The 26,531-nt window shown below is 31.7% G+C and overlaps 1 protein-coding gene across 1 annotated transcript; it reads left to right on the top strand.

The window, feature by feature from the left end:
* Positions 1-1,748: 1,748 nt before the first annotated feature.
* On the top strand, positions 1,749-25,976 carry LOC106757930 (uridine kinase-like protein 5). Its single transcript, XM_022778553.1, has 13 exons — positions 1,749-1,811; positions 1,959-2,028; positions 2,147-2,262; positions 2,447-2,543; positions 8,984-9,063; positions 10,346-10,540; positions 11,320-11,403; positions 11,484-11,544; positions 12,675-12,735; positions 13,181-13,274; positions 14,585-14,657; positions 25,488-25,570; positions 25,654-25,976. Exons 1-13 carry the CDS (start codon positions 1,764-1,766, stop codon positions 25,798-25,800), a joined length of 1,209 nt encoding a protein of 402 aa, XP_022634274.1. The 5' UTR covers positions 1,749-1,763; the 3' UTR covers positions 25,801-25,976.
* Positions 25,977-26,531: the final 555 nt, after the last annotated feature.

Raw genomic sequence — 26,531 nt, 5'->3', positions numbered from 1 at the left:
AACTGTAAAGTTGGAGGTGCATTTTGTAAATGGTAGAAATGAATATAGTTGAAATATTGAGTTCTTGTTTCAATCAAATTTTAGGAGAAATAATTATTCGACAAGTCTAATTTTTTTTCATTCATTTAATAATATATATTTTTTTTATTTTTTATTTTTTTTTGAAAAAATATAAAATTTATTCTTTTATGATAATTTTAATTTTATATTCTGCGTCAAATGAATGTAAAAGTGTATCATATTAATATTATTTTAGATGAAAATTTTCTAGTTTACTGAAAATATATGTAGAGTTATGATATAGCTAGTATAAAATATAACTTACCTAAATCGGCTTCGAGCATGACCAGTTAGCTTAGAAAATGTGAATTAAACTTCACCTACAGTTTATATTTGAAATTTTTAATTAACTTGATTTTTAAAGGATTTAAATTTGTAATCATGTTAATTACGAGAAATTTACTTATGGTTTTTTTTTTATAAAGAAATCATAATTATAAATGAATTTTTACAGTAGATAATTGTCTAATTTTTTGTAGTATGTATAATATAGAAACATGCCTTTATATAGAGCCAGTAAACATCAGAAAACATACACAAGATTAAAATAAAGAAATTGGATTTTATAATGCATGCTGTATATGCTGGTGGAAATATTTTATTTCATATTATTTATTTTTTCTTTAGAGGACAATAACTCTGTTAGTGGGCCTTGCATGAATGTTTTCGTGATTATGAATCAACAAATTTAACATTAGATTATTATGTGTTTTTTAGCTAATTTTTCTATAAAATGTTATAAAATATTTATATTAGTAACATTTATAGAATGTTTCTTTTATAAAAAAAATATTACTGAAATTTTTAGTAACATTTTTAAAATGTCTCTCTATTTAAAAAAAAATTACTAAAAGATTCATAATAAAAAATTTATTATATTACTTCTTTACAAAAAAAGAAATATTACTTAAGATGATTTAGTAGCATTTTTTTAATGTTATATTTTCATTAAATAATGTTATTAAAAGTGTCTAATAACATTTTTATTAATATGTAAAAGTGTCACTAAAAGTCATTAGTAACATATGGCATACTTAACATTTGATATGATGCTACTAAATGATATTATTAGTTACATTTTTAATATAGTAATATTTTTCTATTGTTATTAATATTAATATGTAATAGTGATATTTCTAATCAGGCTCCTTCTCTATGTCTCTAGTTATCAACAAAACAAATAATAATTTAATATGTTTTATACTTTACATTTTTTTTGGAAAAATTAAACAATAACGAACTAGAATAAAAAATAATATTATTTATAGAAAAAATAGTTAATAAGATTTAACTAAAACACATGTGAGTAACAAACTCTCCACAACATAAGCAGAGATCAAAGGTGGGTATGTTCTTTTTACCATACATGTTGGAACTTTTGATCTCATGTATATAAATTAATGTGTTAAGTGAATAATACTAGGTCATAGATGCATCTAGATTGAAGTAATGGAGAAGAATGATTTTACAAAGAAAGGTGAAATGCCAATGAATCTCAACATTGAGGACAAGCATACCATTGAATCCACTGACTCCAAAGCTCCAACAACACCTAAGCAACCTTTTTTCATTGGTAATAAATAAATAATATTTAGTGTTTTTTATTTTTTATTTTTAAATTTCTCTAATTTTTTTATTTTCATAAAAAAAAAAATATAGGTGTTGCTGGTGGAACTGCATCTGGAAAAACAACTGTTTGTAATATGATAAATACCCAACTTCGAGATCAACGTGTTGTCCTCATTAGCCAGGTAAAAAATTCTCTACAATTACAACAAAAACAAGTTTGAATAGTTTTTTCGTGCTTATTTTAATGATAGTTATGGCGTTGATTTGTCTAAATATAAATAATTTTTTGTTTTAAATTTTAGGTTATAATTCATTTACATGTGTTACAGGATTCGTTTTATTACCCACTGAGTGATCAGACACTGCAAAAGGTTAATGAGTATAATTTTGATCATCCTGGTGAGTACATAGTGAATCAAACTTTTGTTTTTTTACACACGAATTTCGAAATTTGATACATAATTGATTTGAAAATATAATCCAGCATGAGAATATTTCGTCTTTGTTGAATTTTCAGATGCCTTTGATACGAAGCTTTTGCTCTCAACAATGGAGAAATTAAAATGTGGACAACATGTTGATATACCAAATTATGATTCCAAAAACCATAAGAGAATTGAATCTGCACGTCAGGTATTATTAATATGAATTTTGGAAAATCGGAAATATAAAGAGATTTAATTAAGTGTTTAATTTGTTCTTTATTATTGTCAATTGTCTTATTAATATTGTGTGATTCATCATAATTGCACTATATTGTTCATGCAAATCCTATCATGATTGATGATGCACTCAATGGGTTTACATTTCTTTATAGGTTCATCCTGGAGATATCATAATCTTAGAAGGAATATTAGTTCTTCATGATTCAGGTGTTCGTAATCTTTTGAACATGAAGATCTTTGTTGACGAAGGTTAGTTATTTTTAATTTCTTAATTCATTTTAGAGAATATTTCATTCTTAATTCATTTTAGAGAATTTAAGTGTAAGTATAACTTTCTTATTAGATATAAATATAAGAGATGATAAATATAAGAATAAAACCTCAAAAATTTTATAGTGTTAAGGTTATGGATTGAAACTTGTTTTAATTTCCAGTTTGTGGAGTGACATTGTTAAAATCAATTACTATGCATATGAGGTATTGTTTGTTTTGAAGCATGAACCTCTGTTATGGTTTTGTTCTCAAAAGATGCTTTAAAGGATGAAAGGAGGAAAAAGTATTTAAATTGTCTCGATTCTTAAGTGATGTGGGACTATTGGATGTGATAGGAACATAAGCCCCCTATTTAAGGACTAAGGGTAATGAGGGTTCATCCCTATAAGGGACTGATGATTCTTCTTAGAACCTTGTTATCAGTCTCATGGTGGACGTTAATGTTTCGATACCAAGTCTACAGAGTGACATCATTAGGGTCAATCACTCATCATCTGAGCCATTGTCCGCTTTAGATATTGGAGCTCCATAACGATTATTTAAAAGTTGTCTTAGAGGGTGGAAGGAGGAATAAGTATTTAAAATGGCTTAGTTAATAAAATTATATTTTCATAATATAATAAAATTATCTTTAACATAGTTAATTTTGATTAGTCCCTAAAAAATATACTCTATCTTAATATTTTTATTCTAATTAATTATGATAAGTCTCTAAATAATACATTCTATTTTATTATTACTATCTAACAATAGTATCTAATTATATCTAGTAATATCTCAAGATATCTTTTAATTGTAAATTTATCTAATATACATCAATATCCAAAAATATCTTTTAAAATACCTAACAATATCTAATAATGGTTTTTCTAAATGAATAATTTTTCACCAAATCTTATTTTTTTAGAAAATCTTTTAAAATAAAATAAACCCTTTAAATAAAAATAACAAACTATTTTATCTTTTATTTAAAATAGCTAACCACATTTGTATATTATTTTTAATTATTAAATTTTCTAGAATCTCACATCCTTCACCCAAAACTATTTTCATCCTAAAAATATAATTACAAAACTAAAGATATCTTCTTCTTATGTTTTCTTATGATAAAACCTAAGAGAAATTCTTCGAATTGTAGTTAAACAAACACAATAACATACTCATACTTTAACACACAATGCACAAAAATTATTATAAATACCACACTTGCACATAAAACAAATAATAAAATAAATAAACAAATATTATGCACACAACAAGAATCAAACACATGACTATCAATCCATAATAATGAGCTCTACCCAACTATGTTACCCTTCACTTTTATAATAATTATATTTTCTTATTTTAAATTACAATTCTCATTATTACCAAATTTTCTAGCTAACTAATTTTCTTGGGTCTTACAGTGTCTCATTGAAACCTTGTCTAGAGAAACCTAACTTAGAGATAAAATCCATAGTAAAAAGAGTACACATATCCTCAAAATACTTCTTTAATTATAAAAAAGAGGTGGGTATGGTATGAGATCAAGCCTGACCTACATGTTGTGTGTTACCGTCTTCAGGAAGAATTGCCCAACACTATTGAATGTACTGTGTCGAGTTGGCCAAGGTGACAAATTGGGGTTGAGGCCGAATGGGGCTAGGCTACTAAGATTGAAAAGTCAGATTATTATAGGCCAAGATGTAGAAGAGAAAGACTTAGAGGTTGAGGTCAATTGAGGTCATGCTATCATGATTGAAAATTCCAAAAAATTCGAGGTCAGGAGGTCTTGGTGATAGGCGAGAGGTTGACACTAAATGATGTCAGGCTTTTAAGACTGAAAAGTTGACAAAATTCAACACTAAGAGGTCTTGGTGACAGGTGGAGAGGGGGAGGTCGAATGAGTTCGTGATGTCAAGACTAAAAAGTTGATAGAATTTGAGGCCAAGATGTCTTAGTGATAGGCCGAGAAGTTGAGGTTGGATGAGGTCATGCTATCAAGACTGGAAAGTCGACAAAATTTGAGGCTAAGAGCTCTTGGTGACAGGTTGAAAGGTTGAGGTTGAATGATGCCAGGCTGTCAACATTGAAAAGTGTTGAGACTTTGGCAAGTGCACCAAATCGCTCAAGTAGTAATACCGGTAAGACCGGATATCGTTTCCCAAGAGACTTCGTTATTACTCTACTATCGTATAATTACTAACTAATTTAAACTAAAGAATGATTCCATTTTTGTTTGATATTGTGCAATGAAAGTAAAAGTTATGCATAAGTAAAAGTTTGAGCTACTTGGGGCCAAAACAAGTGAAAATGAGATGATTGATAACTATGTGGAATGAACATGTTGGAGAATGATTTCAACTAATTCCTTCTTATGCCAATGCACTACACTACCCTTCATCAATTACTTGTTCTTGTCAACTAGCTAAATCATTAAAACCCAATCCCTTGGTGAGATAGCCTAGGTTCATTTGTTACATCCCAATCCCTTGGTAATCCAACAAACTCACCCGCATTAAGAAAAGAAGTTTATGACAACTAATGGTCCTAGCTCTATCCCTAGACACTATTTCCCTTAGGTGTTTAGTCTAGTTGAAGGTTCACCCAATGTTTCCCAACCTTAAGTAAACCCCACAATCAAGCTATGGTTGATCAAGTCATAACTAGCATTAAGTAAAAGACAAAATCACCAACAAGCAACGAATGAAGCATTTTTCATTTAAACACAAGTGCATTTACAAGAAGTTCTTAGTTTACATCACTCTCCAACAAGAATGAACTTAACTCTCCATTAATGGAGAGCTTGAGCTTACAATGGAATGAAAATGGTGAAGAAGAGACTCAAGGAGAAGGAAAGGAGAGCTCCCACTGTCCAGAACTAGCTCCAAGAGGTGCAAGAACGTTTCCCCAGGTCTCAGCCGCCAAGAAGATCCAACCCTCGAAAATTGTGTGCCTTTTATAGGTCTAGGGTGCCAACTCAGTAAAAAACTCGCGCCCAGCGCCCTTTCCTGGGGCGCCCAGGGGTCACAAATTAGGGAAAACAGAGAGCTGAAGGGCGCTGGGCGCCCCTCAAGGGCGCCTGGGCGTGAGCAAATGGCCAAAACAGCGAGCTGAAGGGCGTGGGCAATTGGCCAAAACTACGAGTTGAAGGGCGCTGGGCGCCACTCGTGTAAAGAAACATCTTCAAATCTTCAACTTCTAGGCTTTTCCTTGGTTCTCCACTTTCAAGAGCTTAAATGTCTTTCCAAAGCAAACAAAGTTCCTCCAAAATTTGAGGAATTAGTGATGAAAACTAAATTGTATAACCTAAATTGAATTTATTCACAAAGTTAGATTAAAAGGAGGATCAAGCGTGTTTTAAGCTTTAGGAGTGTTGATTTGGTAAGAAAATTGCACCATAGATAATGGTAAAAGTTACCGTTATCAAAAAGTCATCATAATTCGGGCCGAGAGGTCTTGGTGACAAGTCGAGACGGGGAGGTCAAATGAGGTTGTGATGTCAAGACTGGAAATTCGACAGAATTTAAGGCCAATATCTCTTGGTGACAAGCCGAGAGGTTGAGCCCGAATTAGGTCATACTACCAAGATTAAAAAGTTGATAGAATTTGAGATCAAGATGTTTAGGTGACAGGTCGAGAGGTTAAGGCCGAATGAGGTCGTGTTGTCAAGAAAGAAAAGTCAACAAAATTTGAGGCCAAGATGTCATGGTGACAACTCTAAAGGTTGAGGGCGAATAAGGTTGTGCTATCTAGACTGAAAAGTCGATACAATTGGAGATTGAAATGTCTTGGTGACAGGCCGAGAGGTTGAGGTCGAATGACGCCGTGTTGTTAAGATTAAAAAGTCAAATTTTTTAGGTGAAGATGTCAAAGTGACAAGCCAAGAGGTTGAGGTCGAATGAGGTCGTGCTATGAAGTTGAAAAGGTCGACATAATTCGAGGCCGAGAGGTCATGGTGACAGGTAGATAGGTTGAGGTTGAATGAGGTCATGCTATCAAGATTGAGAACTCGATAAAATTTGAGACCAAGAGAACTTGGTGATAGGGCGAGAGGTTGAGGCTGAATGAGGTCGAACTGTCAAGACTCAAAAGTCAACAGAATTTGAGGTCAAGATGTCTTGGTGATAGGTTTAAAGGTTGAAGTCGAATGAGGTTGTTTTGTCAAGATGGAAAAGTCAACAAAATTCAAGGTTGAGAGGTCTTGGTGGCAAGCCAAGAGGTTGAGGCTTAATGAAGTTGTGTTGTGAAGACTGAAAAGTCAACAAAATTTGAGGTCAATAGGTTGGTAACAAGTTGAAAGGTTGAGGCTGAATGAGATCGTGCTGTCAAGACTGAAAAGTGAAGAAAATTTGAGGTTGAGGTGTATAGGTGACAAGTTGAGAGGTTGAGGCTGAGCTATAAAGACAGTTGAAAGCTAGTCCATCCAAGGTGGTGGAAAACAATTTTGAAAAATACCCTACTATCTTGGGTGTGAATACTGCCTGGATCAAATAGGCCATTAGATGGGTTGTCGGGTCAATTATTATGTAAGATCTATGAATTTTGGTGAGAATCCTCTTTGGGATGTTGGCCCGGGCTATTTTCAGCCATGAAAGGATGAAAGTTTTTTGGCGAGCATTTGTAGCTCACCCTATCTTAGAAGTTCAAATGTTTTAGGTGTGCTCGGGCAGTCTAATGTTCGTCCCAGTTACTCGTCTATTGAGATGTCTGGTATAGTTTCGAGAGTCTGCTAACTCTTCATCCCGAAGGGGGTTGTAGTGCTTCTATTCATTGTGATCTCGTCTTAAGTGACAGGATCATCCACGAATCTCCCAGGTGATGCCTCAGATTGATTTGCTTCAAGCTTTTTCAGATATGTACCGAGCACATCGATTATAATTAACTAGGATCTTGATTGTTTATTCGCCCTCCACGATGTTCTCTAGAATCTTAAGACTCTACTGATTTTGAATCATGGCATAAGCTTCGATGTTTGTGGTTGTCGTGTTATTATTCAGAGTGGTGGGAGCATTTATGACTTTCCTTTGTCGAGTTGGCCTTCTTTGTGTTGTTCAGGTCTGATGTTGAGAAGATCGGTCTCAGTCGGAGTGGAAAGAGTGTCCACAAGTCTCATTAGTTTTGGTATAAGTTGACCTACTCCAGTCCCTTTGAGTTTGTCATTAGGGAAAGTAGGGCCAGCTGTCATGCAACATCACTACATGTTAGGCAGTGCTCCATTTAGCAATTGTAGGGGCCTTTTTCATGGGATTCTACCCAAGAAGGGGAGATGATCTCTCATTCTTCTAGTCGGTCAACCTCGATTGAAGTCCTTGGAGTTTAAGGAGGTCCACATGTCATTGAGCGTTTAAGGCTTCTAGCTCGACATCATAGTGCATGTGTTACTCATCATTATGCTGGATTAGCCTTCGTATTTCATGTTGAAGGGTCGTCACCGGGTTGGATTCCATCTCATGGGAAAGTTGGGCTTGAGATCGGGTCGTGACGCCGTTACTAAATTTGACATCGTTATTATTCTAGTCGTCAAACTCAACCTTGAGGAAATCAGTCTCCATGTAGTGCCAAATGATCTTATCATGACCTTAAGCATGGATCTGCAAATAGGTGGAGAGATTATAACGGTGGCTTGAATGCTCTTGATGGTCAGAATGGAATTCCTTATTACTTAAAGGAGAGAGATTCACCTACAAATGACTCTCTAATGCTCTAGTAGGAGAGTTTGAATATTTATGAATAATGAGTATGAGTGATTATCAAGTGAGTATTGCTTGGAGAATACTAGTTGTATTTATAAAATCAATATATCATGTACCTATGTTCTAATTGAAATTATACTTATCTTAAATATATAAGAAGAGAATAGTTAATAATAATAATATAATGATTCTTCATCATAAATAATAACCATAATTGTGAATTTTAGTTATAACATGTGAATATTGTTCTTATAGACATAAGTTTAGACGGTTTTAAAATGAAAAAATTTAATGAACCTTGTTAAACCATGTTTTATTGAGTCGAATAAGAGAAAAATAATATTATATTCTCATATAAGTTCACTACTCGTATCTTAATTATATTTAATATTCATATAATTATCAATTTTGAAAAAATATATATTTTAATATTTTAAAAAACACATGGTGAAGATTGGAAAATCTACTTTGTATTGGTCCATCCTATTTTTAATATAAAATGTATAAAATAGGAAAGATGTAACATGTGACAAAATTTACATAAAAGTTGCTTCAAAATTTTTATACATACATCTGGTTCAATTTGTAACACGAGATTATCGAGTTTGTATTGTATTTCAAATTTTAATACAATATTTTATTCCCCTAATTTCTTTCTATTTCATGACTCCTTACATTAATTCAATGGACTTTTTGTATAAAATGAGTAAAAGTAATGCTAATGTTTAAGCAATGCAGATTCTGATGTTCGGCTTTCACGAAGAATGCAACGTCTTGCTATTGATCGTGGAAGGAATGTTGAGAATGTGCTAGATCAAGTACGTAAACTTAAATCTCTAATCCTTGTTATCGTCAATATTTGTTTGAATTCTCTCTATAGACGTTGTATGATATAACATTTTCTCACACTTGATCCATTTCTAAATCTAAAATCCAATTTTGCATATCACACTCTTATCTTTTTAATTTTAATTTTTTAGTAATTTTTCATAATAAATGATGGTGATAATTTATATTATTTTTCTTAAATTGATTTTGTTGGCAGCTCCGTGGCATTTTCGAGTAGTTCAGTTATCATCAACAATTGTTTAAATTATACTATCAAGTTTTGCAACATTTCTTTTTGAAAACTTGCATACGAATTTTTGGAACTTCTATATCGACTTCAGATAAAACTAATTTATACTATATAAGTGGGGTGAAAACCTTATCATCCAAGTCAGTTTTGTGCAATTGAGTTAAACTTAAAATCCACTTCTTAAAATGATATAAGAGCAAGCCATGGTTGAAGTCTATCCTAATAAGATCTATGTGAGCAATATACCTCGGTGTGAGGGGGTGTGTTGGAAGTCATACATCGACTAGAGATAAAACTAATTTATAATATATAAGTAGGGTGCAACCCGTTGTCGGGCCACTATTAGTTGTGAGATTGAATTAAACTTATAAATCATTTTCTAATATGGTATCAAAGTTATTATTAGAGTCTATCCTATTCATGATATTTCTTAAAACAAAGAAAATCATATTTTTATGATGTTGTTTCTATTTGGTAGTGTCTAATGAGACTATAGGTTATATTTTTATATTTTCTTAGCAACATGAATAAGTGAAAATCTTCAGTGTTACGTAATAAATTATAAGGTGACAAAGACCTAGGTAGTTGTATTCTTCACTCAAACTATTGCGAAAACATTAGCAACCTTTAAAGATAGCTTAATTTTAGTGTATTTACTTTGTTTTCAACATATACTAATTTTGTTATTTTAAAATATATTATTAAAATATTTTAACATATAAAAATAAGTTTATTTTAAAGACAAAACAGAGAGAGAGAAAATCTAACTTAGCATTCTAATTTCCTATATGAATTTCTAAAAGTTAAAACCACCTTTTCCTTCTTTTACTAAACCAAGCTAAATAAGACTGTGTGTCCGGGAGTAAACAAAATCTAGAAAAAAAAAGAAGAGATTTACATTATTTCTGTGTTTGAAACTGAATGATTCTATATATACATCAAATGTTTGTATATAATATTTAGCTTTTTCTTCTAATTTAAAATGTTTTGTTTGATTAATGAAAAAAAAAATCATATTTCAGTATTCAAAATTTGTAAAGCCTAGCTTTGAAGATTTTGTGCTGCCAACCAAAAAATATGCTGATATTATTATTCCAAGTGGAGGGGATAACGATGTAGCCATTGACTTAATAGTACAGCACATACGCATGAAGCTTGGACAAAATGATTTATGCAAAATACATCCCAATATTTTTGTTATATTTTCAACATTTCAGGTAAATTCTCATAGTTCTCTCTGTACATACATATACATACACACACATATATATATATATATATATATATATATATATATATATATATATATATAATCATAGGTGCTTAATATTCTTATGTGTTTTCCTATATTAGTGGTATATTTAGGGTTTAAGTGTATAATAAATGTGAGTAATTTTGAACGAGGTTCTATCAACTTATTTTATAAGAATCAAAATTTATATATTTTAGTAAGTATTATTTAATGTTTTCATTGATTAAATAAGGTGATTGTTATCTTATTCTATTATCTAATTTATCTTCACATATTATAAATGAAATAAATAATTTTTATTACTTTAATTGAAAACGTTGTTGGATAACGAAGTCGTTATGCTTTTTAATGACTTCGACATCATCACTTTTCACAATTAAGATACTGACCTGGTCATCACTATTTATACAACTTTTTTTTATTCATCAACTTTTTAATAAAGCAATAAGAATCATTTATTATTTTATATTTGTGACCATATCCTTTCATATTTCTTAATATACGGAGATAAATAAGAAAAATGACTGAAAAAATAATAATTACCTCATCCAATTAACTAACAAATTAAATAAAAGAGAAAAAGAATTTTATGTACTTAAAACATAATATTTGTAAATAATTTAGTGGACGAAGTAATAAAATAATAATAAAAATAAAGAGAGTAATTCAAATTTAAATTATGTTTCTGTTTGTTCCAAATTTTTTATACCAAATAATTACGTTGATTTTTTTTTTTTTAATTAGATAAAGGGAATGCATACTCTAATTCGTGATGCTAAGGCAACAAAGCATGACTTTGCCTTCTACTCAGATCGTCTAATTAGATTGGTAACAACAATGTGCAAATTGAAGTATTATTATAAATTATCTTAAATTTGAAGAATTATAAGTTGTGTGAAATGTTTTAGGTTGTCGAACATGGATTGGGTCACCTTCCTTTCTCTGAAAAGCAGGTGATAACACCAACAGGTAAAAAGTATTTGTAGAATAATCTCAGACAACTTTTTGGATTAAGAATAATCACTTACTTTTAAGCATTGAATGAGAATTATCACATTTTACAGATATTATCTATGTTATTTCAACTATATTTAAAATAATATTTTACGTTATGCATGTTTAATAGTACATTATAAGATTTTTTTTTATTAATTTTAAATCAATTTTTTTATTTACAAGCTACTTTACTAACAAAATCATTTCTTAATGAAGGGTTTGTTTTTACAATTGTTTTGAAATAATATTACTTTGATGAAGGGTTTTAAAGTAACTCAATTAGGTTGATATAAATTTCTAATTGTCAATTCCATCTAGTTATTTTTTGTGATGTTTTTAATATATTCACCTATTTTATCAAAAATTAGTTTTTCAGAAATTAAATTGTCAACATGATAAATAAATAATTAAATATCAAAACTATTAAAAATATTATTGCACAACGTTATAGTATTTAAAAAATCAAACTATCATCATACGTCATTAAAATTAATAAATAATTATATTAAAAAACTTATAAAAAAATGATAAAAACTTATGAATATTTGTTAATATTAGTGGGTTATTGATTAATGAGTGTTGATACATTTACACGCACACGTGTCAATAGCATTCAAATGACACTGTTTTTTTTTTTATTTTTTCTTCTAAAATTATCCTTTTACTTTTAAAAAATATTTAAAAAGATGAGACCATTATATCATTTCAAAGTAAAAATAAAAAATAAATTGTCGTGTCAAAGTATCATTCTTATAGATTAATTTATCTTCAATCTTATTCCAACTAGTTTAATTACAAGTTATGTGAGTCTGGTTCGATTTAATCCTTATAAAAATTGATTTCTTTTTTTGTTAATTCTAATCCAATTCAAACTTGTATGAACAAAGTAGACTTACTTATTAGAACCCATTTCACATCTTTATTCTTCTATTCTTTTATATTTGTGTTAGAACCTGAAGTAATTAGAAAACATTTTATTTTTGAGAAAAAAAAATAATTTTTCCCAGGATAAAATTGTGTATGTATTTTCTGAAGTACTTTAGTTATGATACACTTGCTAATATCATCAACAAAAAGGTTGAAGTGGTATCTTATTGATGCAGGATCTGTGTATTCTGGTGTTGTTTTCTGTAGTAGGTTGTGTGGAGTTTCAGTAATTAGAAGGTATCTAAATTTTATAACTGTTTTCTTTAATCACCTTTTGAAACAAAAGATTTTGCATAAGTTAATTCTATATACATATATTGCCCATAAATTTTCCATAAATTTGAGTTTAGAACTTGCTTTAATGAAAGTAAAAAGAAAAAGGGTCAAACCATAATGCCTCAATTTGATCGAGCTATACGTATAAGTTAAACTGATAATATTATTTTATATAATAATATCCATCAGAAATTAACCATTTTTCTTGATTTTAAATTAAACTTTTGAAAATTCTCAGTCTAACATTGGAAAATATAGAACAATAATTTTGCTTAATTTTATAAATATTTGTGTATTACCTTATGACTAATTTTTTATTCAATACTCTTTCTTTAGGTGTTCACATAATATTAAATGTGTTTATTAACAATTTTTATTGAACTCTTTCCTCATACTTTAACATTAGTGGAGAAAGCATGGAAAACGCATTAAGAGCATGTTGTAAAGGAATCAAGATTGGCAAAATCCTTATCCATGGACATGGCACAAATGGTCGACAGGTTAGTGAAGGGCAAAGAGTACTCTTTTACATTTTTTGCATTTAGCTTGATGCAAAGTGTGACAAATATAAATAATGAGAAATTGATGGGTTTTTTTTTTTGGGTTGTTCACTAGTGGTAGTTTTTTTTTTTTTTTTTACGGTTTGATTAGGAAGAGATTACATATATGTTATTTGAGTTCAATCCATATAAGAAATTGATATTACTTTTGATTTAAAATTTCAAACATTGAAATTTGACTCAAAACTACATGACATTGAATTTGAGTTTTTTTTTCCTTATATGATGTTTAACTTTGTCTTTTTTATCTTATGTAAAACTTAGACTCATACTTGAATTAACTCCAAATGATCTTTCTATCTTAAAGTTTAGGATTTCAATTCTTTCTTGGGCTTTCGTTTGTCAAAATTGAAATTATCGAGTTCTAGACATTCCTTAATCCATTTATTTCACTCTTTTTTTCATTATTTAGCATACAAACTCCCATTTTACCAAATGATATGCTTTTATACCTTACATGATATTGAAAATAATCCAAATGTGAGTCTATGTCTTACGTTAAATTAAAAATGACAAAATTAAATATCACCATATAAAAAAAAAAAACTCATAAACTTAATGTTTTTTTTTTTTATGGTTAAAAGAGATGTTAATCCCTTATGTGAATTATGCTAAATCAAACGTATATAATCTCTTCTTAATGCTCTCCTAAAAAAACATATGAATTAGTTTAGACTTAGAATATAAAGATTATTGTTATTGGTACGTAAAAGAGTAAAGGACCAAAACAATATATAATTTATATATTGTAATGTGGAGGTATTATTGGTATCCAATATTTTTCAAATTATTTCTTTTGACAAAAAATAAATGAATGATAATTTTGTTTTATTCGATATCATAATGAATCAAATTAGACAAGTTTTTTTTTTCATCATGTGTGATTTTTGTTTTTCATATAGACAAATAGCCTATAATATTTACTTTTGTATGAAATGTGATGTTTAAGCTTATATTTTTTAAAGTTTGAGCTTTTTTTTTTTTTATTATTATTATTATATATTATTTCATGTTTGATAATAGATACTCAACAATCCTGACATGTTGTTAGATTAATATATAACCAATGAAAAATGAAGTACTCAAAGTTTTGCCGCATAATTTCAATAATTTTCATGAGATTCTAAACATTTTCAGATAGATCAATAATCATTATATAGATACATTAACATATAAAATTCTTACCGATCTAATTATTTTGTTTATTATAAACTAAAACTATAAGATTCACTTTCTTTAATATAATGCAGTTAGTATATGAGAAGCTGCCAAAAGACATTGCAAGTCGTCATGTTTTGTTACTCGATCCGGTTCTGGCTACAGGTTTTACATTATATACAATTTTTACTTTCCTATAATTTTGAATAACACTTTGAAAGTTGTTCACTTACTTTTCAAGAAAAATATTTGCCTAATAATGTGTTTGAACGAGATAATTTAGTGAATTTGAAATTTTATGGTGTAGAATTAATTGTTTAGATGAGGAAATTAAAAAAAAAATAGAAATTAAGAAATTTTAAGAAGTATTTCAAATAATTAAAGTAATAGAGTTTGAAATTTATTAAAAAAGTAAATTAAAATTTCATAATAATTTTTTTTATTATAATTGTTAATTTGACCTTGACTCATTCGTCAATCCCTAACCACTTTAAATAAACTTTCATTTTATTGGCTTATCAAATGAGGGATCTTAAAATGTTCATTCCTTAAACCTTTCTCTTAAAGTGGATTAGGATCATGACTAATGTGAGTTTTTAATCAACTCTTAAATATAAGACATCTAGTTTAGTCTGAAGGTCGAGTCGAGTCAACCTGTTTGAAGGTTGAATTGAGTCAACTTGGGTTAAAGGTCTAGATGATTCGACTAGACAAAAGGTAGAGAGGAGTCAGCCTAATTCCCAAGGCTAAGCCTTCGACCTAGAATAGCTTGACTCTACCTTTTCACCCAAACTAGCTCAAGTCAACCTTTGGCTTAGCCGATTTAAGTCGAACTTTATCTGAGTCAACTCTTCTTTAACCTTTAGCTCATGCTAAATGGTTTTGAACTTTAGTCGAGTTGAATTAACTTGACCTTTAACCGAATAAACTTAACTAAACTTCAAACTGAGATAACTTAGCTCGACCTTCAACTCCTTAGGCATAGGTTGACTCAGATCGGGCTGACTTAGCTCAATCTTCAGTTAGGACGAGCTTAACTCGACCTGACTTTTTGGCTTGGCCTAGCTGAGCTTGACTCTTCGGTTCGATTGGCTTGGCTCAAATCTTCTCTCCAACTAACTTAAACTCAGTTTTCTTAGACCAGACCAACTTGTCCCTCTCATCAACCTAAGTTGGCTAGTCTTAACCTTTAGCCTAGACTGCTTATCTCGACCTTTATCCCAAATCCATGTGTCTCAACCTTCGATTTCAATTGACTTGTTTCGAACTTATGCTCAGGTTAACTCGACTTAACATAAGGTGAATTAATCGACTCTAGTCAAACCTTATCAACCTTGACTTGAATGCATCTTGACCTAGATCCAACATGAAAAACCTACTTGACACGATACCCAATCTGATCTATCTTGACTTAAAACTGATGCATAAATCAATAGATTAGTTGGTCGAGGTCCAAACTCATACTTTGCAAATTTGATTTTATTATATTTTTTTTTATCTAGGATTTTTGACCTTGTAAAATTCCTTTTTTGACTTTTTTTATTCTAATTTATGTGATTTATGTGGATTAGGACTAAGTTTTTTTATTGAGCCAAACTGATAATTTTACTTTCTATACATCTATATACATTTGGAATATATATTTTTAAAATGAATTTTTATCTTACAAAAATTACTTTATTTTTAAAAAAATAAAGTGTAAGATACTTTAATTACTTATCTGTATAAAATATTTAAAAGAAATAAAGAAAAATTAATTACATGTAATTAAAATATTTTCATTTTAGTATATTAATTAAAATTATTGAAATCTCTCATTCCAAAACAAAGTGAGGCATTTTATAAACACAATATTTTTAACTAAAGGTTTTTATATGTTTTACTTTTCTTTCTTTCTAAAAAGTATTACACATTTAAAAAATAATAATAATAGATTTCTGAATTAAATAAATATTTAATTTTTTTCCTTAAAAATATTGAGGAAATTTTCAATAAAAATATTTTAATCTTGTTAAATGTAACACTTTCCATTTTGGTGCCTTCAATTATTTCTCTCTAACTTTATAGCATTGCCTTTTTTCCATTTTCTGTAATTTTTCTTAGTTGCTCTTTCCAATTATGATATTTTCTTATTGTATTTCATTTCTCTATATTATAATAATTATGATGGCTACTAATAATATCACAATGGTAACATAGTTTATCATATCATTAAATGAAAATATGATCAAATATCTCATCATTAAAAGAGTTATTATATGCTACGTATTATGTCAGGCATTAAAAATTCAAAGCGACATTGTCAAAATGAAAATCAAAATATATAATAATTAAAAAATTATATATTTTTATAGAGATTTAAAGATTAAATTCAATATAAGTAAATTTTGTATTTCTTCCATTTGAACACCAAAATTTATGTTTGTTATGTCTATATGTGATTTACATAAGTTAATGCATTCACCTAATAAATTTACGTCTCTTAATGCAATAATAGACATAAATGTTGTAGTTTTTCTTAAACATTTTGTTGGTTTTAGCATGAAACGAAAACCTGAAAATTAGAAATAATCCAAAACAGCATATATATTTCTCATAAGACATTTATAGTACATTAGAAAAAAGTCAAAGTACATATATAATGAATAAAAAAAGATAAATAAATGAAAGGAAAAAACTACTTAAAACCTAATCTTCTTGTAAATGTTTGAAGAGATAAGTTGTCCAATCTCTTAAGTAGAGTAGTTCAATTGATACATTCTCTCTATAAGAAAGGTTATTTCCTTCCACTATTGAATTGTGAATTGGTTGTTTTAGGTTGGAAGTTGCACTTGATTGTTGTGTCACACATTATTTGACATGTGGTCCCTATTATCTATATTTCAAATTTCCTTTGTCACCTTTCACTCATTTACGTTCATTACATTTCCTCCTCCATTAAAACCAAACTTGACCAAAAGGTTGAGACAAGAAAAAGCTTATTTGAAAGTTGTATGGTCTTTATAAATTTTATTCAATATAGGTAATGGTTAAAGGAGCCATGAAGATAGAGTATTGAGAAACATCATTTTTTAACATATTAAAATATTTTGAGCATAATATTTGATAGAAACATTCATGTTATTGTGATAAAACTAAAAGGTAATCCTATCTAAGGTCTTAACATAGCCAGAACAACCTCCCAAAAGGAAATTGTGAAATTCATGCCACACATGTTGAACCAAAATGAAAGACATTATTGAGCAAAATATTTGGGCATAAGAGTTTGCTTTTGCATACAATTAGCTACCACAATCTTTATTAATTTCAAATCTTTTAAGAATGCTTCTTTGATTAAGAGTATCATTTATATTTGAGATTTATATTTGAGATTTATATATATATATATATATTAATTATGAAATGATGTCCTAATAAATAATTCCTAAAACCCTCTTAGGAAGCCCATTGACTTTGCATCATAATAGCCAATTATTTTGAGAGAAGAAAAATACCAGGAACCATTTTAACTTAGTACAATACTCACACATGATCTAGAAAGCTCTTCTAAAGCCAACACAAGAACTAGAGAAGGGGGGAGGGGGGGAATTTATGTAACAGCATTGAACTATCGTTAACTACATTATATTATACTAAAAAGAATTCAACAATTCATAACAAAAATTAAATTATGTTTTTTTATAGTTCGATTTTAAAAGACTGAACTTATATTAGTTAACTACTCACTAAGTGAAGTGTAACTTTTATTTTCTCCTTTCTCTTCAAATGCATCCTATCCTTAATAAGTTATATTATGAATCCAATTCCTTTATAGCTTTTAGATTGATTGATAGATTGCTTTTGTAAAAAACTTTTAACAGTAATAGTATTTTCATTGAAGAATTTATTACACCTATTTACATTTTTTTTAGATTTTACTATTCATTTCATATTCGCTATCCTTTAGTTATAAAAGTTGTTGTATCAATTTTAGGTAGAATTTCTTATAATAATTTTAGCTATGCAACTCCTAGTGGTAGAGAATCAAGTTTCTTATAAACTAATTGAAAGCAGAATTATAAAACAAAAAATATTTCATTACAGTTCAATGTAGTTTGGTAGAACATAAAATAGTTCAATTCAATTCTTCTGAACTAATTTTTAGTTTAATTCAATTCAGACAAACTACTTTTTGGTTTATTATAGTATTTAACAGTGCATTTCAGTTAATTTTGCTCACCTCTAACAAAAGTCTCTATAATAGTTATTTTCAATGTTTCAAAAGCTGCAATAGCTTGTATATCTTACAAGAAGTTCATTCTTTAATATATTGGTCAATCCAAATGGTACTAAAATCCATTAATGAAGACCTTAACAAGTTCTCAAGGTTTCTTATGCCTATTGTCCTCCTTAAAGAAGATTTGATAGTAATTTAATCTTAAGTCCATATTAGAAAAGAACTTAGCTCTAAAAAGCTCATTGACGAGTTCACTTATTGTAGGGGTTGGAAAACTCCTTAATTGTTACTACATTCAAAGCTTGATAATCAATACAAGACCTCCATGTTTGATTTATTCTTAACAAGGAATATAGGTGAAGAGAATGGGTTAGTGTTGGAGTGATAATGCCCTCATTCAAGATATTTTATACCATCATTTCAATATGTAATTTTTTACTAAGGATAGAGTTATGGTTTGACATGATTTGGACAACTATCAAGAGACAAACATAAAGGAACAACAATGAATTCCTTGACAGTATTTAACAACAAGACTAGTTTTAATTGCATACTAGTAGGCAAGTCTAGTTAGGGGTCAAGGAAGATATAAAAGGCTTTATTTATAAGGGAAATAACTTAGTTATAGAGTGAATCCAATGCATTTTAAGAAACTGGTGAAACTAGGCTTGGCCAATAGTTTGCTTTGCTCCCTATGTAAAGTAATAAAGTGATTATCAACCAAAAACTATGAAGTCAACTTTCTATAATCTACAATGTTATAATCTAGAATGTGTGGTAGTAGTGTTGCTAACTAAGCAATCCCAAAAAACCAAGTCAACACCTAGAGTTGGAAACAAGTACACATGTACTTTCAAGGTATGATCTTGAATCATTACTTTTAATTATTTGACCAATCCTTCAGCTACTTAAGTGTTACCATTTCTTATAAGCACTTGAAAATTAGGAATTGGTTCCACTGAGAGCTTTAAATAATTAGTTAGTTGAGGTTATAAACAATTATCAAAACTCCCACGATCCAGCAACGCCTAAATTTTCATGCCACTGATAGTCATTGGAATCTCATTAATACCCAATCCAACCAAACGTTTTAATGCATTATAGGACAAAGGATGTTCTTATAGTGTGAAAGTTTCCATATTTTCAATAATATCAAAAGGTTCAAGTGTATGATTATCCATGTAATCCTTTTCTATTTGTAGAAGAAAATAATGTTTAATAGGACATCTATTTATTAGATAAAACTTTTCATCACATGTAAAACATAATCATTCTTTCTGCACAGTTGCATTTAGCATAATGTATTATGTTAAAGTTTTGAGTTCTCTAGTTTGAGGTTGTGTTGGGGTTTGTACAATTCAAAAGTAATGGTGGTAAATTGGAAGATTTTAAGGTTTGAGGTAAAGGATAAGGTAGAGTTTAGGGTTTGTATTTTGGATTGGTGAGAGTTAATATGAGTTTGGGGCTTAGCCATATATTTATACTCATATAGTTTGGATAAAGACACAAAACGAATCAAGGAATTTGGTGATTTAGCAATAACGTCGTAATGAATGCTTGTTAAGTTCCCTATAAAATAATATAATAGAGCCTTTGTTGTTACTTATTGCACTTGGTTAGTAATCGTAATGAAACATAATACTCATTCACCCAACCTGTTTGAGTAAGGTTGAAAAAAATTAGATATTGGACATTTATATGAAGAGGGACCAAATTAAAGCTCTAGCGCCCAAGTGAATGCCACCCATTTTGAAAATAGATTTGCCTTAGACATCATACGGTGTATCATAATATCAAAAAAAAAAAAAATGTTTAGCCTTAAAAATTCCTCGCAACACATCTATAACATTAAATATTTGGAAATCCAATTTGACATTCCTCATCTAGAAAGGCAATGGATATTTGCATTAGATTAGCATGATTTCACATGTTAGGGATGTTCTAATAGTTGATCAATAGTTAATTCCATTATCTCAAAGTGATCAAAATATCCCTTCTCTCTTGTTTCCATCCATTTCTAGCAACTGCATCATGTTATAAGAGATCTTTGAGGTGTGTGTTTTCTAACATGACTCAATGAAGGCAGTAGTGTAATGGGATAAGAAAAAATTTTAAGAAGAGGGGTTCACAAATACATTTCTGTCCCTTTTATCCCTTTGTAATAAAGGGTTATGTTTTGATGCGGGTTTGGAGGTCCCTTAAAACATTCCAAGTTGTCTCAAAGACCGCACGGGCCTTGAAGACAGGAAGAACCTGTTGAAGGTTGAACAATTACCTTAGTCTTCCTCATAGTACAAGTTGTTCGTTCTCCCTCCTCCTTCTCCAAGTCGGGTGGGCAGGTACCTGTCAAAGGCACTCCGACGCTCAAGTCAGTAAAAATGACTGAACGACTATTACAATAAGTGATGCATGTGGTATGCATAATGTGCAATGTCCTCTAAAAGCCACACTTGATACCTTTACTTATATAGTTGTATTGGGCTTTTACCTTTCGTGGGGCTGATAACGACTCAATCACGCCTTAACCTCCATTAGGGGCTTTAATGAGCTATTATCGTTTATAATCTAATCATGTGGTCGGCCAGGGTTGTTAGCCTAGTGGTCAGCCTAAGAAGAACCATTCGACTTGGGAAGAGTCGTTCGGCCTGGATGGTTGACCTTAATGGTCGGCCTGAATGGTTGGTCGGCCTAGGAAGAGTCATTCGACACATGGAGTAGGGAGGACGATACGGTTCATATGTTGGTCGGCCTAAGAAGAACCGTTCAACACACGGGGTAGGGAGGACCATACGGTACATACGGTGGTCGGCTTAAGAAGAACCGCAACGAGGTAGGGAGGACCATACAGTACATATGGTGGTTGGCCTAAGAAGAACCGTTCGACACACGGGGTAGGGAGGACCATATAGTACATATGGTAGTCCGCCTAAGAAGAATCGTTCGACACACGGGGTAGGGAGGACCATACGCTACATAAGCCTCCCAAGCCCAAGCATAATTTCATTATGTGAAAGGGTTATTATGTTCATGGCCTTCCTGTTACGGACGAGATCTCCTATTGGCCTTTTGTCTGTCTTCGTCATTCGTTGATTAAGATGACTGGCTAGAAGGTTGAAATGGGTCGTGCCTTTGCCGACCGAGCTAGATAGGCTACTAATCCTTCTTGAGTAACATGTTGCGGAGGTACGTGGTCGCCGACTTTGGTGTTGCCGACCGGGATTCCTTTGAGGACGAGTAGTATAGCCTAAACACTTGAGTCTAGATTTGGCCAAGTGTTTGAGGCTACGATGACTGAGAAGTTGAGGCCGAAATGAATGAATATCTTTGAGGCCGAATGGCCAAATAAACGAGGTCGAATGGCCAAATAATTCGAAGCTGAATGGTCGAATGGTAGAGGTCGGGTGGCTTAATAGTCGAGGCCAATGTAAGGTCGAACGATAGAGACATTTGGAGGCTGAGAGTTGAGGCCTCTGGAGGCCAAGACGTTGAGGCCAAGGAATCGCCGAATGGCTGAGGCCTATTGAGGCCAAGAAGCTGCATTTGGGGGCCGCACAGTTGAGGCGTTTGGAGGCTGAGTAATGAGGGCCGAATGGCCAAGAGGTTCAGGCCAAGGAAAGGCCGAACAGGTGAGACCTATTGAGGCTGAGAAGTTGAGGCCTTTGGAGGTCGAACGATTAAGGCCTCCCTAGGCCGAGAAGTTGAGGCCTACGGAAGCCGAACGGTTAAGGCCTCCCTGGGCCGAGAAGTTGAGGCCTACGGAAGCCGAACGATTAAGACCTTTGGAGGCCGAGTAATGGAGGCCGAATGGCCGAGAGGTGGGGGCCAAGGAATGGCCGAACGGGTGAGGCCGATTGAGGCCTAGAAGCTGAGGCCTGTGGAGGTCGAACGGTTGAGGCCTTTGGAGGCCGAGAAGCTGAGGCCTTTTGAGGCCGAGTAATGGAGGTCGAATGGCCAAGAGGTTGAGGCCAAGGAATGGCCGAATGGGTGAGACCTATTGAGGCCGAGTTGAGGCCTATGTAAGGCCGAACGGTGGTCCTGATTCATCTGCAGAACATGTCGTTTACCAACTTGGGCTTTATATGGGATTGGGCGACAGTGGTTCTGTGATGAACTTTCCGTTCATCGCCCGACCAAGCTGACAGGGTATCCCATTCATCAACTTGGAGTTAACAGGGTGTCCCGTTCATCAACTTGGACTTTGAAATGCCCCGAGCCGTAAGGATTCGCTGAAGGAACTTTCTGTTCATCGTCTGGCCAAGTTGACAAGGTATCACGTTCATCAACTTGGAGTTGATAGAGTGTCCCGTTCATCGACTTGGACTTTGAAACGCCCCAAACAGGAGGGATTCGCTGAAGGAACTTTCCGTTCACTGTCCGGCCAAGTTGACAGGGTGTCCCGTTCATCAACTTGGAGTTGACAGGGTTATCAACTTGGACTTTGAAATGCCCCAAGCGGTTGAGGCCTTGGAGGCCGAGAAGTTGAAGCCTTTGAAGGCCGAACGGTTGAGGATGAATACTTGGGGACAAATGGTTGGCTAACTACCTTTGAGGCCAGATTTGAGAAAGTACTTGAAAGGTCAAGCTGTGACCAAACAGTTGAATGTCGAGGTCGAATGATCGAGGCCAAATGGCCGAGTCATTGATGCCAAATTTGCATTTGGCTAAGTACCTGTGAGGTCAGGTTTGAGAATGTACCTGAAAAGCCAAGCTATGACCGAACGGTTGAATGTCGAGGCTGAATGGCCGAATCTTTGATGTCAAATTTGGCTAAGTACCTATGAGGTCGGGTTTTGAGAAAGTACCTGAAAGGTCAAGTTATGACCGAACGGTTGAATGTCGAGGCCAAATGGTTGAGTTGAATTCCTTGAGGCACCACTTACTGGTTCCTTGTGGCTACAATTGGTAATAATAGCTCGGCCCCACGGTAGGCACCAAAATGTTTCGGTGGGGTTTAGAGGTCCCTTAAAATATTCCAAGTTTTCTCGAAGACCGGACAGGCCTTGAAGACTGAACGGATTTGTTGAAGGTCGGACGGTTACCTTAGTCTTCCTCATACTTCAAGTTGTTTGTTATCCCTCTTCCTTCTCCAAGTCAGGCGGGTGGGTATCTGTCAAAGCTACTCCGATGCTCAAGTCAGTAAAAATGACTGAACGACTATCACAATCAGTGATGCATGTGGTGTACATAATGCGCAACGTCCTCTAGAAGTCATACTTGAGACCTTTACTTATACTAGTTGTAATGAGCTTTTACCTTTTGTGGGCATGATAACGGCCCAATCACGCCTTAACCTCCATTGGGGGCTTTAATGAGCTAGTACCGTTTATAATCTAACCATGTGGTCGGTCAGGGTTGTTGGCCTGGTGGTCGGCCTAAGAAGAACCGTTCAGCCTGGGAAGAGTCATTCGACCTGGATGGTCGACCTTGATGGTCGACCTGAATGGTTGGTCGGCCTGGGAAGAGCTGTTTGGCACACAGGGTAGGGAGGACCATACGATACATATGGTGGTCGGCCTAAGAAGAACCGTTCGACACACGAAATAAGAAGGACTATACGGTACATATGGTGGTCGACCTAAAAAGAACCGTTCGACACACGGGTAGAGAGGACGATACGGTACAGGTTATATAATTATATTTTAGTTTCACTACTAATCATTCAATTATAAATTGGTTATTTTGAGCTTAGAATTGAACTTGAATATTATGTCATTTTTTGACACATCCTTACTAGCTATATTTTAAATCGTTCATTTATGGTCATTAAACATGGTGGTTGTGATAGTAGGATTGAGTAAATCACATATAAAATTCTTGTAATAATCCTTGCCAAGATTGGAAACGGGAATTATGGGAAATCATCAATACTACTACTGGTTCTTTATTAAAAAAAATAGGAAGTAATAAAAAGTTGTTTAGATTTGAGAATGTTTAAGTATACTCTAAATATTGGGAAATTTGTAAAGATCAATCCATGACCTCTGTTCCATCAAAATGAGGTGTTTCAAGCTTCATGTGAGGGTAGTGGTAAAAGGATGAAATGGAGGAAGTAGATAGAATGGAGTGATAAGACAATTGGGTGAGAATTACATCTATCTTAGCTGACCTATTAGGATAAATTGATTTTGATAAAGAACTTCACATGCTGGGGGTCTTAAAATAATAAGTATTATTTATCATAACAATAGAAATACCAAACTCATATAAGCATACTAAATTGTCTCTGAGTTTAAGGTCACAAAATCTCCAAATTAGAAACACATAAATTGACAATTCACTTGCCACTTTATTCATTACTAACTATGTTTATGTAAAGGATGACTCAAAGTAACACATGAAAGCACAAATAGAATAATAAAACATTGCAATGATGCAATAAGAAAAGTCGATGCTAGAATAACAAACTAAAGAAATAAATCAGATTGATATTTTGGATCTTCGAAAATTATAACAAATAGGCTTTACCATTCGCATTTCAGTTTATTTTCTTCACCTAAATGATTCTTCTTAGTAAGTGTATTTATCTCTATCATTTTGACCATAAAGCTAACCATTGGTGTCACCTAATAAACTACCATTGTATGTGCGAACTATGTGAGAAGATTAAAGTCGCTGTAAAGTAGAGTACATTATATAAGTATTTATATATATATATATATATATATATATATATATATATATATATATATATATATATATATATATTCTACCTTCCCTTGAGTTGAATTCTTGCCTACTTAAATTTGGTTGAAGGAGTGTCTAATATTGGTAAGTATCAGGAAACTCTGCAGTGAAAGCTATCTCTCTACTTTTGAAGAAAGGTGTACCAGAATCTAATATCATATTTCTAAACTTAGTAGCAGTAAGTCACTTTGATTTGTTTTCTTTACCCTTTTGTTCATGCAATTTCCTTGCATTGCTATTAACAAAATTGCATGCATGCAGGCACCACAAGGAATAAATGCAGTGTGTGAGAGATTTCCACTGATAAAACTTGTGACATCAGAGATTGATCAATCACTCAATGAGAATTCTCATGTCATCCCTGGCTTAGGGGAGTTTGCTGATCGTTACTTTGCCACTGATGATTAGCACACGAAATATATTCTTTGACACATTTAAAATTTTTACATTCATTTAATACTTTGCTTTCTTACTTTTGACTCCTTTTAAAAAAAAATACAAAAATTTACACTTTTATAACCATTTTATATTTATACTCTGTATCAAATGAATGTAAAAGTATATCATAATACCATTACACTAGCATACCGACCAAATCCAACCAACTTCATTTGATAGAATCTACTTGCATAAACATATCTAGAATTATAAATAACACTATCAAAATATAACTTGCTCGTACATACTAAAACATAAACATACTCTATAGCATTGTAATATTTTGTATTAATTAATGAAATGGATAAACTTCTTTTTAGCAACGATAAAACTATTAGATTTTCTGATGAGGATATAGGAAATATTCGATTCTATAATAGGTCATGAGCCAAATCATTTAAAAGAGTACGACACTGTCTTTAGTCTTCAAAAGCAAAAAATAATAGGTTTCTGAATATATTTTTTTTCTTATGAATTGTTTAAAGTTTGTTGTGTGTTCAATATAGAACTAAATTTATGTTTAGATTTTTAATATTTTTTGGTTTTCCGTGTCAAACCCAATTTACATGGATAAATTTATCATAAGTTGAATTAAAAGTAAGTTAGAATAATTCGATTCACATTTAAAATGAGTTAGAATAACTTGATTATTATTTTCTAATTAAAAATTTTATAATGTAATCCTATCCCCTATATAAATT

Source organism: Vigna radiata, chromosome 1, assembly GCF_000741045.1.
Source record: "Vigna radiata var. radiata cultivar VC1973A chromosome 1, Vradiata_ver6, whole genome shotgun sequence".
NCBI classification, from domain to species: domain Eukaryota; kingdom Viridiplantae; phylum Streptophyta; class Magnoliopsida; order Fabales; family Fabaceae; genus Vigna; species Vigna radiata.
The sequence above is the reverse complement of the archived record's forward strand: the minus strand, read 5'-3'. Positions and strand labels throughout refer to the sequence as shown.

Excerpts from the sequence above, each read along its gene's own strand:
- LOC106757930 (XM_022778553.1), top strand. The coding sequence starts at position 1,764 with ATGATAAATACCCAACTTCGAGATCAACGTGTTGTCCTCATTAGCCAG. Across the intron at positions 2,029-2,146 it reads GTATAATTTTGATCATCCTG|ATGCCTTTGATACGAAGCTT; the intron begins GTGAGTACATAG and ends TTGAATTTTCAG. Across the intron at positions 25,571-25,653 it reads TATTTCTAAACTTAGTAGCA|GCACCACAAGGAATAAATGC; the intron begins GTAAGTCACTTT and ends GCATGCATGCAG.